The following is an 18,805-nucleotide window of genomic DNA, read 5'->3' as shown; positions in this document are numbered from 1 at the left end:
ATTTGGTGTTTTACCAAAGATGCATGTAAAATGGTAATATTTTGATATACTAGATGCTAAGCAGCACATATCAGGAATAAAAAGAGACCCTGTCGTCCTGTAACTGTCCCACATGCAAGGCCACACTACTGAGATTGAGGACACTGTATTGATAGGTAGTGTAGTGTTATCATTTTGTCAGATTTACCAGAAACTACTGCTCTTAGATATCTTTGCCACACACAAGGGAGTGGCCTCATATTGTATTATGTTTGACTGCCTAAAATCATGACCTTTGAACTTAAACACAAGAGCATAATTGATATGGTTACAAAATTCACACAACAGGAAAGAATCAACATCAAGGGGACATAACTCTGCATATCATACTTTAAAGCATAATAGATTGAAATTAGTTCCCTTTCAATATATGCTTGTGTTGCGAGTCTAAAAAGATGTAACAGAAAAGAATGATAAGCAACAAGTTTTGTAAAATTTAAGAAATAATTTATTTCCCATGAATACAAAGTCAAAATGTCAAAATAAGAATTTACAGTATTGCAAATTAAATCCCAAACAATCCAAGAATTAAAGATACAAGTCCTAATAATAAACGTTCTGATTAAACATCAGTAGAATCCAAATTAAACCCAATGCTGAAAGTGTTGATATGCCTGTGATGGCTTGTAAAGTGTTGATGTGCCAATATTCTGTTGTTTTTTTTTGGATCACAATAATACAATCCAAAAATTAAATCCTTATTTTTTGAAATCTGATTATAATTTCCAGTCTCTATTCCAAAATTGTTATCAGAGCACATTTGTATTTCCAGAGAAGAAATAATCTGAATAATTTCAAAACAAAACCCCAGATGAGGATCAAAAGTTCACTGTTCTAGAAAAAATAGACAGTTTGTTACTATCAGGCATGTAACGGAAATCACATAGTACTGTATAGCTCTATTTATATAACAAAAAAACGTCCTTGACGCAGCTGAAGACGTCACTCTGAGGACAAAAAAGTTGTTTACCAAAACTGTCTCTGAATTTTGACAAGGTGAGCCACTAGATACAATGCTTTATTATCTACAGCATTTAATGAAATAAACTGGTCACAAATTATATGTAAATTATTTGCTTTTCTCATATGCTACCTTAGTGTCTGCAAAGATCTCTCTTTTAATGGCTTTAGCAGGTGAGACTAAGATGTTTTAAAATGAGCTGCTGAAGAAATCATATTTTAGTGCAACTTTTTCTGTTAAGATTTTTTTATTATTTTACTTTTGATCTATGGTATATTCCATAATTGCCAAGACAACAGTTTTTTTTCTTCTACTTCAGACAATGTCTCATGTCAGTCATTGGAACCACTGAGAGCATACATGTGTTGCAAGTGTAAAACAGCTCAGGCTCTAACAAAAATCTTGTGACCAGATCTCAAGGGCTACTAAAATGGTGGGTCTGGGCTATTATACAGTTACAGGCAACTAATTATTTTGTGAGCTATAAAACCAACATATATGTGGTGGTATATTAAAAACCTCATTAAACAGAATGAAGATCACTGATTGACTGAATATAATTGCCAGAAAAATCAAAGTGTGTAATTTTTCAGAATGGGTAGATTGCACAAATTAGTAAGTTCTGGACCCAAATGATTTTTATCTCTGTCATTGCATATGTACATTGGAATTAAACAAAAAGATCTCACAAAGCTTGAGTTTTATAGTGGTACTGACAAACCTAGGATTTTGTCTCAAATATGCAATATGCAGTGTCCTATTTCTATCATTTTAGAAGTTTCCTCCTGGACAGATCAGTCACAGGGTGTAAGCATGATTTGATGATTTTACCACAAAGTAAAACAATTTGGCAGAATATTAATGTTACCCTCTGTGGGAACTGAGTTAGTTATCTATGAGTATATAGCAAAGCCAGGTAGCACAAAATGCTAAAAAAAATATATACAAAAATATGGTACAAAGGAATTTTTTTATTTTTGACCCAAAAGAAAGTATGAAACTATGCTTCACACATTCAAGTACCTCTTTTTGCCTTCTTTGGGCACTGAGTACAGGATGGGCAACCAGGTTTGGACTACCAGTGGATCTTGATATTTGTCAAACATGTGAGTGAATTATATAAATGCATGAAAAGTGGATCTGTTGCAGCTCAGTCTTTAAGAAGCTAGATTCCCTCCATCAAATCAGCCCAGACTGGATACCCTAATGTCATTAGACAAAGTTAAATCCCTCCATCAAATCAGCCCAGACTGGCTACCCTAGTGTCATTAGAAAAGGATAAATACTTATTTTAGCACTGCATAATATATTCGAAGCATATTGAGCTGAGAAGAAAAAAAACTAACAAGCAAACCGTACAAAATGAAAATTATAAAATGTAAATGCCTAACAGAGGTACTCACAGACTTCAGAAATCTGACCTCCGCTTGACATTTCTTCTCCAACTTCTGGATGCCCTGCACATGTTTCTGCTGTTGACATCTCTCTAACAGATTCTGTCCACACTGGATGTACTGCTGCAAAACATCAGAAGCCCCATTTTCATCTTGAGCTTGTGATGTGGCCATCCTGATGTCATACCAAGCTACAGCATCCTGCAAATTATGAGCAGTAACTCATTAATTTAACACTAAATGTGTGACACAAATTGCAATTTTCTTTTATAATTTAGACTACTGTATAAGTCAAATTGAACTGCAAAATGCACAGACCCAGATCTTGTTATCTGTAGACAATTAGTAGTCAACAGTAGAATAAACAACACAGACACTGATCTGCTAACATATTATTCTCTGCAGCTAGACTTATTAGCAAGTATATACTATATTGCTACAATAATATTTGTTGTCTCCAATAGACATCCAAAACTATTTCCAAAAAAATACTGGGGACTCATGATTCAGCCTATCCATCATAATTCACCAGCATGCTGTCCTCAATCCCAAGGAATGGAAGGATATATCATTCACCAGCATGCTGTCCTCAATCCCAAGGAATGGAAGGACATATCATTCACCAGCATGCTGTCCTCAATCCCAAGGAATGGAAGGACATATCATTCACCAGCATGCTGTCCTCAATCCCAAGGAATAGAAGAACATATCATTCACCAGCATGCTGTCCTCGATCCCAAGGAATGGAAGGACATATCATTCATCAGCATGCTGTCCTCAATCCCAAGGAATGGAAGGACATATCATTCACCAGCATGCTGTCCTCAATCCTAAGAAATGGAATAACATATCATTCACCAGCATGCTGTCCTCGATCCCAAGGAATGGAAGGACATATCATTCACCAGCATGCTGTCCTCAATCCCAAGAAATGGAAGGACATATCATTCACCAGCATGCTGTCCTCGATCCCAAGGAATGGAAGGACATATCATTCACCAGCATGCTGTCCTCAATCCCAAGGAATGGAAGGACATATCATTTACCAGCAAGCTGTCCTCGATCCCAAGGAATGGAAGGACATATCATTCACAGCATGCTGTCCTCAATCCCAAGAAATGGAAGGACATATCATTCACCAGCATGCTGTCCTCGATCCCAAGGAATGGAAGGACATATCATTCACTGGCATGCTGTCTTCAATCCCAAGGAATGGAAGGACATATCATTCACCAGCAAGCTGTCCTCGATCCCAAGGAATGGAAGGACATATCATTCAACAGCATATTGTCCTCAATCCCAAGGAATGGAAGGACATATCATTCACCAGCATGCTGTCCTCAATCCCAAGGAATGGAAGGACATATCATTCACCAGCATGCTGTCCTCAATCCCAAGGAATGGAAGGACATATCATTCACCAGCATGCTGTCCTTGATCCCAAGGAATGGAAGGACATATCATTCACCAGCATGCTGTCCTCGATCCCAAGGAATGGAAGGACATATCATTCACCAGCATGCTGTCCTCGATCCCAAGGAATGGGAGGACATATCATTCACGAGCATGCTGTCCTCAATCCTAAGGAATGGAAGGACATATCATTCACCAGCATGCTGTCCTCAGTCATAAGGAATGGAAGGACATATCATTCACCAGCATGATGTCCTCGATCCCAAGGAATGGAAGGACATATCATTCACCAGCATGCTGTCCTCAATCATAAGGAATGGAAGGACATATCATTCACCAGCATGCTGTCCTCAATCCCAAGGAATGGAAGGACATATTATTCACCAGCAAGCTGTCCTCAATCCCAAGGAATGGAAAGACATATCATTCATCAGCATGCTGTCCTCAATCCCAAGGAATGGAAGGACATATCATTCACCAGCATGCTGTCCTCGATCCCAAGGAATGGAAGGACATATCATTCACCAGCATGCTGTCCTCGATCCCAAGGAATGGAAGGACATATCATTCACAGCATGCTGTCCTCAATCCCAAGGAATGGAAGGACATATCATTCACCAGCATGCTGTCCTCGATCCCAAGGAATGGAAGGACATATCATTCACCAGCATGCTGTCCTCAATCATAAGGAATGGAAGGACATATCATTCACCAGCATGCTGTCCTCAATCCCAAGGAATGGAAGGACATATTATTCACCAGCATGCTGTCCTCAATCCCAAGGAATGGAAAGACATATCATTCACCAGCATGCTGTCCTCAATCCCAAGGAATGGAAGGACATATCATTCACCAGCATGCTGTCCTCGATCCCAAGGAATGGAAGGACATATCATTCACAGCATGTTGTCCTCGATCCCAAGGAATGGAAGGACATATCATTCACCAGCATGCTGTCCTCAATCCCAATGAATAGAAGGACATATCATTCACCAGCATGATGTCCTCGATCCCAAGGAATGGAAGGACATATCATTCACCAGCATGCTGTTATCAATCCCAAGGAATGGAAGGACATATCATTCACCAGCATGCTGTCCTCAATCACAAGGAATGGAAGGACATATCATTCACCAGCATGCTGTCCTCAATCCCAAGAAATGGAAGGACATATCATTCACCAGCATGCTGTCCTCAATCATAAGGAATGGAAGGACATATCATTCACCAGCATGCTGTCCTCAATCCCAAGAAATGGAAGGACATATCATTCACCAGCATGCTGTCCTCAATCACAAGGAATGGAAGGACATATCATTCATAATGTCAATGGATAATAACTATGTAGATGTATTGTTAATTATGTCAAACAGCTTATGTTAAATAAAATTCCACAAGTTTTATGTCTTTACACCAGGCATGTTCAACTTCCTCATGGGATAGATAAGTGGTTGTTAATGCCACACTCTATGATGTCAACAGGTAGGTGGAAAAAATCAGGTCAGGGGCTGTATGCAGCCAGAGGGTAACAGGTTGCACATGCCTAAAATTAAGTCGGGGGCTGGATTCAGCCAGAGAGTCACAGGTTGCACATGCCTAAAATCAGGAGCTGGATCTGGCCTGTGAGCCATAGGTTGTACATGCCTAAAACTATGTCAGGTGCTGGATCAGGCCAGTGGGCCATAAGTTGCACATGCCTAAAATCAGGTCAGGTTGTACATGCCTGCTTTGCAACTTTAAAGGGAAGCATCCTGTTTCTAAAGCAAGGGTTTGGAAGGAAGTATGTACAGTTTCTACCTCTGTATGGGTAAAAGGCCTTTGGAAGTCTGATTAAATCAAGATCTACATGTACTTATCACCAATATGAGGCCATGTATTGTTGACATTTTGATTCAACAATTGAATTACATCATTCATCTAGCTGAAAGTTAAACATGCCATTTGGAACATGGTGTTGCTAATGACAAGTCTCATTAATGTGAAACCTTATGTTTATCTATTATAAAACAACTGGCCAGAAAAATTCCAAAGGTCACCAAAGACAAACTTTTGTTGCTATCAGCCATATTTATTAATTAGCTCTAATTACTGATAATCTTCTAAATTATAAAACAATATAACAGCTGGTACTAACATTGATAATTTAACTCCCCATATAACAGACCAATTGTCACCCATTCTCTTTCAAAAAGCAAATGGGGACATTTATTTTACAAGCAGATCTTGACTTTAATCAGATTGAGGTCTCTAGTCATTCTTACATCAAAATAAATGTAACAACTGAGTGTGTGAGTGTGATTTGGATTTTTAATGTAGCTTTATAAATTTTCCAGTCATATCGCTCTGATATCTGCAGTATTGCAGTTTATAGTGATATCTAGCACTGGGGCATCATGCCGCAGTCACAGTATCCTGACACCAGGATAACCAGTCCTAACACTTAAACCTCTTACTGCCAAGCGCCAAGTGAGGCAGCTGCAAGCACCATTATTATAAGTCTTTGGTATGACTCTGCTGGGGTTCAAACCCACAACCTTCCCCATCCAAGGTGGACACTCTAACCACTTAGGCCAAAGGAGCAGTCTGTAACAAACTAACATGTATTCTCAAATGATAATTGATCTAACTGTCATGGGACCAGGAAAACAAATGACTACAATTCTTTTCATGTCACATGCCCTATTAGCTGTTATTTTTTTATATTTTAAATTAATTTTTTAAGTGTACAAATATTTACTGATACAAAATTAATATTTATCATATTTTTCTTAAGCACATACCTAAAATTTGGTCATTTTCATTTGAAAAATGTTCCTTTTTCATGTCAAAAAATTAGAGGACAAGAAAAACTAATTTCAAGCAATTTATGTGAAGGAAAGATAAATGTGTACGAACACTTTCAAATGATGTATGAGAATACACTGATTAAAATTTACATATACTTACAACAAGGAGATCTGACAGGCTGATGAAAGTCTATGTTCTGCTGGTTGACAAAATTCTTGACCACTTATTTTTAGTAACCAGTCAGATAAAGCATCAAATTTTGCGTAGTGGAGAGTTATTATTACAAATGATATGTTCCGAATAAAGTATTTCACTTTCACAAATGTAAAAGCTGTAACGTGATTGGTGAAACAAAAGTCAACAGAACATGACCTTGTAAAAGTATCCATCAAAAAACCATTACGTGAGAGGTCTTAAATTTAATCAGTCTGCATGTAGTAACGAACGCCTAATAGCGCTTCATGGTCCATCCCATTATTCCTGTACTACACAATGTGTTACTCACTGCACATGTATAAATGCATGAAGAAGAAACATGCATTACATACAACTTCACTTGTGCAATTTCATTTTTAGTACAATATATTGCTCCATAAAATGCAAGAAACAAACTTTCAGTTTTTGGAGGGTTTTAATCTGTAACCATACTGTATGTTTTCAAAGGCCAAGTTGGATGCATGTCCAATATTTTAGCCAAAAGCATTTTCTTCAGCATGTGGTATTGACTTCATCTACTTCTTGGAATTTTAGCTTTCTGTCTCTGTCTTTTATCCTACAATACAAGTTTTGTGTTTAAATTTGTTTACATTTTCAACAAATCATATTTAGATAGTTTTGAATTTCATTTTTTTTCTTCCTACATTACATTTTATCACTTTTACAATATTGCATACTTTTGTCCTTTTATAGGATCTGATGAGTTTAAAAACCATAAAAGCCTGGGCTAACTTTACCCCAGTTGTTGGATGCTTGGTTTGAATTGCACTTTTAACACATTATTAGCTATATCATACTAAGGAAATGGAAGCTATGTGCCTTTCTCAAGAATAACCTTGGTAGACAATATGGGCTGGCATTAGCAGGTATCAAACCAGCAACCTTTGGAGTCCAATGCTCTAGCAACATTCAGAGAGATGAAACACCTTATCTAAGCCCATCAAAGCCCATCAAACATCATCGATTTCATGTAAACAAGGAACAGCAGAGATTTAAGGGACAAGAGATGCTGTTTATGGTACATGTACATACTTTGTAAATCACAGTGCTTTATTATTTATATTTTATCTGCAAAAGAGGCAAGAATACATTAGTGTAATTTCCTGTAAATAAATGGTACAGGTATTTAAAAAACTTGAAATTTCGGTTTATTAGCAGGATACATTTTTGGTGGACATTTATACATGATAGAAAAAAAAGTCTAATTTAACAGCTTACACTTTTTTATGATATTTCATGAAAACAGCAACAAGACATCATCACCTAGTTGATATGCAGATTTGTAAGAACTGTACTTGTACAGGTTAAAAATCATCATTATTCATCGGCATTTACATCACATATTGCTAGCATGATCCTGTCACGAATATTTAATCTGGATACTATTTCAGCAAAACATTTACCTTTCTCACCAAATTAAATTGTATGCATTCTATAATTCTGTGACTTGCAGTATATAAACCTTTCTGCAAGATATTTTAAAAATGAACACAGTAAAAATTTAATTGCTGCCATGTTACAAACTTTCCCCTTGATCAGTATTATGACTTTCTGTAAACTAATTTTAATATTCTGATTGGGTTGGTTGGTTTTGTAGGATTTAATGCCATTTCTCAGCACAATACCAGTTATGCATGGCAGCCAGGGTGGAGGAAGACCCAAGGAAGAACCATCGAACCACAAGAGGCTATGCCACATTCTGACAGTATTTCAAGAAATACAATCATGAAAGATGTCATCCATAACTGATCAGTCAATAATTTCTGGTTGCAGTGTTCGCTATGATTTGCTCTTAGTCTTGTCTCATATCCAGGTCAACCCCAGCAATCACAAATTATACTAAAAATAGGAATGCCACTTTTGTGCAAAAATCCATGGAAAATATTTATATACCCCAATCATTTCACAGAATGGAAATATTTTAATTGTGTGTAATCTCTTATACTGGTCATTAAATTGGAACATACTAAAATTAAAGATCTAATGTACAATTAACTTCCAAATCAAAATTTTAGTTTTCAACAAAAATTGTTTTTAAAAATCACAAGTTAGTGCTAATAAGTACTGAGGACACTTTATACAATTAATCTTTTCGTATTTTTGTTAAATAACAGGTAAATACTATCAGTTGAATAAAATTCCAAATGATGTCAAAAAAGAGTTAGCTGATTGCTAAGTAAACCATTTTAAAATCAAAATGAGCTTTTGCACTAACACACGTCAATATATACAAATAATCTTCTCTGTTGATCTAATATGTCAATGCAATACAGTGTTAACTGAATTTAAATCAAGTTTGTCAGCGTCAACAATGGGGAAAAGTCTTGAATTTTGATGTCTTCAAATTTATGTATGTGGTAATGTTTTTTATACAACTGACAAACTGAAGTCTCCTCAGCTTCACCTCTCAGACAAATAAACCTCAGTCTGTTGCTCTTGTGGGCTTAACACCATTTTTCAGCATATGATAGGCTATACAATGTAGACAAGTGTAGCTGGTGCAGGAAGAACCCTGGTTAACCACCAACCCATGGGAAGCTATTGGCAAGCTTTCTCACATTGCCACACTGGCTGAGCCAGAGACTTGAACCCAGAAGAGAGAGGTTAGGTGATACTGAGCTGCAAAGCCGAGTGCCATAGACTACTCAGCCATCCAGGGCCACCCAGGGACAGAGGTGAGATGTCAGGCATAGACTACTCAGCCATCCAGGGCCACCCAGGGACAGAGATGAGATGTCAGGTGAATGCCTTAGACTACTCAGCCATCCAGGGCCACCCGAGGATAGGGGTGAGATGTCTTGCAAGTGCCATAGACTACTCAGCCATCCAGGGCCACCCAGGGATAGAGGTGAGATGTCAGGTGAATGACTTAGACTATTCAGCCTTCCAGGGCCACCCGAGGATAGGGGTGAGATGTCAGGCAAGTACCATAGACTACTTAGCCATCCAGGGCCACCCAAGGACAGAGGTGAGATGTCAGGCAAGTGCCATAGACTACTCAGCCACCCAGGGACAGAGGTGAGATGTCAAGCAAGTGCCTTAGACTACTCAGCCATCCAGGGAAAACCGAGGACAGAGGTGAGATGTCAGATGAGTGCCTTAGGCTACTCAGCCATCCAGGGCCACCCAAGGACAGAGGTGAGATGTCAGGCAAGTGCCATAGACTACTCAGCCACCCAGGGACAGAGGTGAGATGTCAGGCGAGTGCCTTAGACTACTCAGCCATCCAGTGAAAACCGAGGACAGAGGTGAGATGTCATGCAAGTGCCATAGACTACTCAGCCACCATGGGCCATAAAAATTCAGTTTCAGAAATGTCACCTGGTAACATCTCGTTTGCCTTGCCTTTACTTAAATCAGTATTCATAATCTTCATTTCTTTCTCAATTCTCAAAAGATATGGTGTATTCAATTAATAAAGAGATTGTTTTTAAATGTTTAGCATATAAATGCCAAATTCAGTTTCATAATATCTGTACATTTTCCTTCACAATGTGTTGCTCCAGTCAGCGCCATCTTTTGTGTGTGATGGCCAAGTAACCCTGAAGCCATCTAAACTTTTGTTCATCTTTCAGAAATATAAAATAATCAATATATTTTACAATGTATTAAGAAAAGTATATCCAACAATACTAGACATGTATCCAAAATGTACAATGTAAATGTACAATGTAAAGAAAACAGGCACATGACAACAAACTATTTTTATCAATGATGTATTGTCCCTTTTCTTTTTTCCTGTGTGTAGTTAAGGTGGAATATGTGCTTGGCCATATTATACAAAACAGTCATTTAAAAACATCTGGTTTTGAAACAATTTTTTCAGTGAAAGAAATTAAATGTAAGTAGTTAAAAGTACTGATGATAGTTAGCAAAACAGAGTTTTTAGACATACTGAAATTACATGCAGAAAGATATGCCAGAAACTCTGTGTTGCACTGATACACTAACGTGCATTGAACAAAATTCTAGGTGACTGCTAACCAATCTTACAGAGGCATTGTTAAATCATATGTTCCTCAGGTGGATACTACTAACTAAAAGCATGTCATAGTGACCTATCCTCCAAGTTCAAAAGTTTTCGGAGACATGTACATCTGTTTCTACAGTCCTGAAATTGTATGAGTGTGTTCCCATTTAAAATCAACTGTGCAGAGGTACATGTACAGCAGCACAAGTACATGTAAGTACAAATTTTACCAATTTACATATATTAACATTATCAGGCAAGATCCTTCATTGATCTTAAATAGAATATTAATTGCTGTTCTAAAATTAAAAACTAATAAAATTTTACAAAGGTTTGTTCATTCCTGATTGTTGAGTGATCTGTATATTAGCTGTCGTTGTTGTAGGGTATAACGCCATTTTCCAGCACACAATAGGCTATACATGGCGGCCAGTATTAATGGTGGAGGAAGAACCCAGGAAAACCCCGGAAAGAACCACCAACCCACGAGAAACTACTGGCATAAGCTGTCATCACAAAGCTTCCAGGTGAAAATTACTGATGCCTTCTGACTTTTACAATGACAGCTGCATAACAAACTCGGACGCAAAAAGAAGACATCAGGTCTGAACAGAATGGCAGTATCATCCTTTTTCACCAATACGAGGCACATTTCTTGTAACATCATTGCATGACATTCAATCCATTCCCACTGTATCACACATCTTGGCTAACCTCATCTCAAAATGTCCACATACTTTAGCAAGCAAAATAAAATGAATAATTGCCATTTATTGATATACATGTTCAAATTCTAACAAAGAAATCCATAGTTGAAATACAACATGTATACATGACCTCCATGATGGTATACCTGTCAACTTTACACAAATATTCACAGGTGACAAAATAGAACATGGCTCATGTGGATTGCATACAATATATCTATTTATGTAGAACTTTTTGGAGAAATTAAAGCCAAAAGAAATAATGTCATAATCAGGAGTTCTCTGCAAAATATTGAGAAATATTATGAGATTAGTAGGTTGTTGTTGTTGTTGTAAGGTTTAACACCATTTTTCAGCATACGATAGGCTTTACATGGCAGCCAGTATTAATGGTGGAGGAAGACCCAGGAAAACCATGAAAGAATCTCTGACCCACAAGAAGGTACTGGCAAGCTTTCTCACATACCTACATTGGCCGATTCTGAGACTCGAACCCACGCAGACAGAGGTGAGAATATTCGGGTCTTTCCAACAGTAGATAGGCCATAATAATAATAACTGTCATTTAAGTACATGTGATTTAGCCTAGTGCCCTACAATAACAGTTTATGTTTTTTAAAAGACAGAAAAGTACATTGACTCACAAAATGAGTCAGCAAAATCTGTTTTCATTTTTTGGCAAATGGACTTGTGATAAAAATGACATTAATAGGAACAAAATGGACAAAATTTGCATTTGACTGGTGATATTTGGTGTATTTAAGTTCCATCTGACTGGTTATATTTTGTGGTATTTAAGTTCCATTTTACTGGTGATATGTATTGGTATTTAAGTTCCATTTGACTGGTGATATTTGGTGGTATTTAAGTTCCATCTGACATGACATTTGGTGGTATTTAAGTTCCACTTGACTGGTGATATTTGGTAGTATTCAAGCATCAGTACCTAAAGCTAGTGTGAATTAGTCACATTTATATTCTCAAACAATGTTTGTACTGTACATTTACCAAGATCATTTCATCTTTTCAAGAACACTCTGGTGGTTTAAGTGGTTAGAGCATCTGCCTTTGATGAAAGTCACAAGTTCAAACCCAGGCCGAGTCATAACAAGGACTTATAAAAATGGTACATTCAGCTGCCACACTAGACGCTTAGCATTAGGAGGTCAGTGATAGCACTGGTCAGCCTGGTGTCAGGATAATGTGACTGGGTGGAACATGATGCATGATGCCCCAGAGCTAGTTCTATAAACTGCCAAACTGCTGACATCGTAGCGATATGACTGAAAAATTGTTCAAACTACAGTAAAAATCCAAATCACACACACACCACTTTTCTAAAGAGCCTTCTAAACCGGACACTGTTTACACTTTATTTTTAAATTGGTTTTGTGCACATATACTGCTAGGCACCTTTTATCATTTTGTCTTTGTTTTCTTTAATGACTGTAATTTACATTCATATATACTGTACAGTGTAATGATAGGTGTGTATTCATATAAGTTTCTGTCGTGGGAACAGAGATGCTATATTTACTCACATTCACACACACACACACAGAGATAGATATATATATATATATATATATATATATATATATATATATATATATATATATATATATATATATATATATATATATATATTTACACATTAAAAATAACATGGCATTTAAATTGTTGGTATAAAGCAAATTGATATACCAATACTAACCAATACTATTGTTATATCAAACTGTGATCTGCCATGGTGCAATAATACATATATATAAACATTCTTTCAACTGCAGGCCTATAGATCAATGATGAAATTCTACTCATTCATTAATCATAAATCATTTTAAATGACATATGAAAATAACGACAAAATGTATTAAAAGTCCCTGTTTTCTAAATGATATTAAATAAGTACACAATTTCATTGGAATCCTTTCTTTTTTCCATTCCCCCTCGTGTGTAAATGACAAAATAAGCACAAATCTGGAGTGAGAGAGAAAAACATATTGTGCTGGATGAAAACATTAAAATGAACTTGTACCAAGTAACCTACATTAATCTGGCTTATCGTAATGGTATGTTTATGCTTTCCTTGGGATCTATCTACAGCGTTCATAATATCAGTGATACATAGTTGCAACAGTCAGTGACACTAGGCCTAGATGTTAAATTTGTCGGTTACGAGGCACACATGCTGCATTGTTTTAATCCTTTGTTGTTGTTTCTTAAACCTAGTTCTAAAAAATGATTATTATTTATTAAATATAAAAATGTCTAAATGGTTGCCCTCTCTCTCTCTCTCTGTCTTTGAGAGATTGGGGATTTCTGCTTGTGTCATTCAACGATGTCTCTGGACCTATGAATGATGGCAATGTTAATCAAGCCGTCCAAAGGTAGAAAAGAGAGAGAGAGAAAAGCTGAATAATGATTTAGATATACTGTCAATATATTAAATTATTTTAATTACTTCTTGTTTGTTCGTTATTTCACTTAGTTTCTATTCCACACTAATTTCCATATGGCAGTACATGAATGCCTGACAGTACAGATTCAGTGTATAAGAAGCTAACCGTGTTTGCATTGCACTACTATCTTTATAAAAAACATGTTTCGTGTTTAAATCATGAGTGTGTCTTATACTGATTCAATAAATGTAAATAATAGAAACTGAAAAAGAAAACTATCAACTAATAAATTTGCATTTGTCATTGTGTACAAGAAGAAAAATCATAGAACTACATTGTGTAGCACACACAGAGGGATGTGAGTTCATTCATTCACTTAGTCAATACACAGTTGCCTTGCCAGGAGCATATTGTAACTCCATTCAAAGTGCAAATATGTGTATTTGTATCTGATACAAATAAAATATATGTATAGTATGTACTATGCTGTATGAATGATATACCACTTGTTGTATAAATTTTTCATTAAAAGGAAACTCAGGCCAGCCTTGTTTCCTTTTTAATGAAAAATGTATACATCTAGTGGTATATCACTGATACAGCATATGTACTATATATATATGTATGTATGTATATATATATATATATATATATATATATATATATATATATATATATATATATATATATATATATATACATGATTGCCTAAATCATTTTAACCCAACAATTACATTAACTTATACTGCATGTACTATGCATTTATCATTTTTTGATATCACTGTAATAAAAAATTCTGATAATACTATCTCTACAAAGAGAAACTAATATGCATCAAGATGTGGAATATTCTTCTTCTCATCCCAGGTCATGTAAAAATGGTATACATTATAGCCAGGCCAAAAGATACAGACATATCATTTCAGATGATAGTCAATCACAAAATTCTTTAAATAAATAAAAAATATATTTCCAAATGATCCTATACATCTAACTGATTGTGCATTGAACAAAGCCATAATCTCACTCAAAATGGACGAAGGAGAAAATTTTTAATTCCTTTAATAATACAATATAATCCTTCATTATCTGGTATAGGCCTGACAATTGATAAATATTGGAGATTGGAGTATCCTCTTTGTTCATTGCACAATCAATTATATATATATATATATATATATATATATATATATATAGTATTATTTGTATTAAAATATTAATTCTGCCTACTATTATCAAGCATTCTTCTATATAATCCAGATATAGGACTTTTCCATTTGGTCTGGTGTATATTTATAATTCTCTATATTTAATTCTATACACCTTGATTTCTTTCATAGGAATCTGGAATGACCCTGTAGATACATGACAACTAATTGCTAGGTTGTCATGCGAGTGTGTCTGCTACAAACGAATGTATATAATGCCGATTGAGTAAAATCATTTTTTGGTGTTGTGTGCTTAGTTGTGAGGGAATATGGGATCGTGTGTGTAGGCAATGTGATGGTGCCATTTACCCACAGACCTGGGTTCAAATCTCCGTATAGTACAAATTAAAAATTATCTAACCTGTATGATAGTATTATTTGTATTAAAATCTTAATTCTGCTAACAATTATCAAGCATTCTTCTATAGAATCCAGGGATAGCACTTTTCATTCAGTTTGGTGTATACTGATAATTCTCTCTCTCTCTCTCTCTCTCTCTCTCTCTCTCTCTCTCTCTCTATATATATATATATATATATATATATATATATATATATATATATATATATATTGCATTTCTTGCTTGCTCCCATTTATTCCTACTCTCTCCAAACAAAGAAATCACTTTTCCCTAAAATTCAAGTCTAGCTTGAACCTTGATATAATTTTTCATTTTTTCCTTTCTTTTGACAGAGAGTAACCCCAAGGGACTCTTGTAAATAAGACTCTTTAGTTCCATGTGTGGACTCCTCATCTCGAAACTCTGTTGAAGATATAGTAATATAGTCCTCACTAGTTGGCCCCCACATCTCAGATTTATCAAACCTTGTGCACATGACAGCAATGTTTTTGTTGGTATCACATAACTAATGCATTGATGTCTGGTAATCTGGATTTTCCAATTTGCTGACAGCAATGACAGGTTTCTAATCAATGTTTACTTTCAGTTATGTTTTATTTATTTGGTTTTCTACAACAACATTGAAAACTGGTCTGTTGCTGATATCATGTGACTGCTGAACCACTGATGACATGGACATTTAGGTTTCGAGATTTGGGTAGTCACGAGACTAGCATTTCATATCCTCTGGAGTTTCATCTCATCTGTATGCAGACTGAAGACAAAAGGAATGTTGTACTCGAAATTTCTGATAAAATAAACCATCTTCCTATCCATTACATGTTGGTGTGGCTCGATGTAAGGTCGTTTGAGTTAAAGAAGGCAGCCAGTGTGTGTGTGTGTGTGTGTGTGTGTGTGTGTTTGATTTAGATTTTAGATTTTTAACATGGCTTTAACAATTTTTCAGTCATATCACTACAATGTCTGCAGTCTGACAGTTTATAGTGATGTCTAGAACTGGGGCATCATCCTGCAGACATGCAGCATGATGTCCCACCCAGTCTCATTATCCTGACATCAGGCCAACCAGTCTTAACACTAACCTCTTAATGCTGAGCGCCAAGCGAGGCAGCTGTTAGTACCATTTTCGTTAAGTCTTTGGTATAACTCGTGGTTGGAACCCGCGACCTCCCGCATGCGAGGCAGACGCTCTAACCCCTAGTCCACCGGAACGGTCAAGGAGGCCAGTAAGCAGCTACCCTATGCCAACACCACAAAGTGTCTGTGAATTCCATCTTTTGATAGGCAAATAATTCTGATCCTACACCTCAACATAGATGTCCAATTATTACAAATGGGGTTGGTAGGGTCAGAGAAGACATCATTATTTCATTCCACCCCACCCCCATTTTGAAACCAAGGTTGGTTTTTTTTTTTGGGGGGGGGTGTTTTTTAGAACAAGTTGTTCTCCGACTTTTTATTTATTTATTTATTTGTGACATTGACATGGCTGCTTACGAGAAGGCTTTTTTTTTTAAATATTTACTCTTAAACCTCTACTGTACTCAGTAATGTACAGTAGTCTAGAAGAAACATTTTAACACAGACGACTAACCTATAAAACGATGGGGAAAAAAGATATATATATTCTGGGACACTGAGACATAGCATGTACATGTCATACTAAAAATGAGCTAATGACACTCACATTATGTTATATAGAGACTTACAGGTACTGAGGTACGGAACAGATCATTTCACCTTGTCAACGAAAATACGTTTCTGTCGTCTAGTTGAATGCAATCGGAGCACCTCGCCAGTCTCGGTCCAGGGTTAGGTCTGTACCCACAGAAAACGAAAGATACAGAAACGTACAAAAGAGGCATGAAACAGCTTATAGGGAAATTAACATAATTCGAGAATAACATTCCGTTTTATCTACTTTCCTGATGAAACATAACCATATATATAGATTCATCTTTGAAGAATATAATTAAACCAAGCTGAAACATCTTTATCTGCGTGTCAAATAAATGTCATTTTTTATTATTAAAGCTGATTGGTAATTTGAATTAACACTATTGATTTTCACGTGCTATTATAAAAAAAAAATTATATTTCAGGTTATCATTACTTATGTCTTTCATTTTCATAGAAGTAAAGTCTGTCCTGACCTGGCTGAAGACAAGAATTTGTATTTTTATTTTTTTATTATTTTTATATACCTCTGTGTTACGGCTTTCTCCTAAGATCAGAGGAACCGCGAGGGACCGGGGCGTGTTTTAAGTTTGTCCCCACGTGGAGAGACAGCAAGAGCACATTATCCGCTAAGTTTGATTAGATCGAGTCACAACGACACACAATCGGAATTGAGATAGAGCGTGTGATAACAATTTCGATCGGAATTATAACTTCTAACTAGCAAGCGAAAATTTAGTATCGCCAAGTAAGATTGATGAGCAATATAGGGTTACTCCGAGGAAGCCACTCGCAATTTGGCGGTAAAACTTAGAGAGGAGATTCTAAAGAAAGACAAAGCTTCGTAAAGGAAGCTTTTGGGTGAACAGAACTTCCGATTCAGGAGTCCTGACTCTCTAAGAGAGGAGACGGAAGTGAGACTAGCAGAACAGTCGGAGTCGACAAGTCTAGTCGGAGAGAGAGTCGAGGAGGAGGAGGAAAAGGAATCGAGGAGGAGAAAGTGGAGAAGGAGGAGGAGTATAGAGAAGTCGAGGAGAAGAAGGAATTTGGGGGAAGTCGGGAGGAAGAGGAGAAGGAATTGGAGGAATAGGAGATAAGAAGATGAGTAGAATACACTGAAAGGTAGAAAGCTATCTCACCCTACTAACCAACTGATGCAATAGGCTATCACAGGGTCGAGCAGAAGGAGAGTACTTGGGAAATTTGAAGCACTTGACTTGAATTATTATTAAATTGTTATTTGTTAAATTTCACTTTTTTGTATATTCAATCATTTAACCGTCGGTATTGCTGACTGGGGGCTAAGAGCTTTACATCTATCTTCCACTAATTTAACTTCCAACTAAAATCGAGCCTTGTTGGGACTTCTATAATAATTTAAATAGAATATTGGTAGCACCCCACTCCAACCATAACACACCTACCACAGTGGCGGCATAACAACCCGTCACGCCACGCTTATAAAACTATGAAAATGTATGCGGTGCGCCTTATTGTTGACAAAATATCTTATGTAGGTACCCACTTGAAATATCCAGCCCTTTGAGGTCTACCAGTTGACATCACTTAGTACCTGTTTGGTGATAGAGATAAATAAAGATAGACTTAGGCTCAAACTTACTAATGCGTACAATTTACCCACACACGGGTTTCTTCTTAAAAACATTGCA

General features: G+C 36.4%; 1 protein-coding gene across 2 annotated transcripts in view; it reads right to left on the bottom strand.

Moving 5' to 3' along the window:
• Positions 1–17,263, bottom strand: part of LOC149776371 (UPF0415 protein C7orf25-like) — a 117,984-nt gene extending 100,721 nt beyond the window's left edge. Inside the window, exons 1-2 of one of the 2 annotated variants that reach the window (XM_089940744.1) lie at positions 17,168–17,263; positions 2,404–2,595 (exon numbers count right to left, since the gene is read on the bottom strand). In XM_089940744.1, coding sequence (XP_089796870.1) covers positions 2,404–2,568 — 165 coding nt within the window. In that variant the 5' untranslated portion in view covers positions 2,569–2,595; positions 17,168–17,263. Of the gene's footprint in view, positions 1–2,403; positions 2,596–17,145 lie in introns of both variants that reach the window. The other variant, XM_089940745.1, reaches the window with a different exon arrangement.
• Positions 17,264–18,805: the final 1,542 nt, after the last annotated feature.

This window comes from Sinohyriopsis cumingii, chromosome 18 (genome assembly GCF_028554795.1).
Source record: "Sinohyriopsis cumingii isolate HCF-2022 chromosome 18, ASM2855479v2, whole genome shotgun sequence".
NCBI classification, from domain to species: domain Eukaryota; kingdom Metazoa; phylum Mollusca; class Bivalvia; order Unionida; family Unionidae; genus Sinohyriopsis; species Sinohyriopsis cumingii.
The sequence above is the reverse complement of the archived record's forward strand: the minus strand, read 5'-3'. Positions and strand labels throughout refer to the sequence as shown.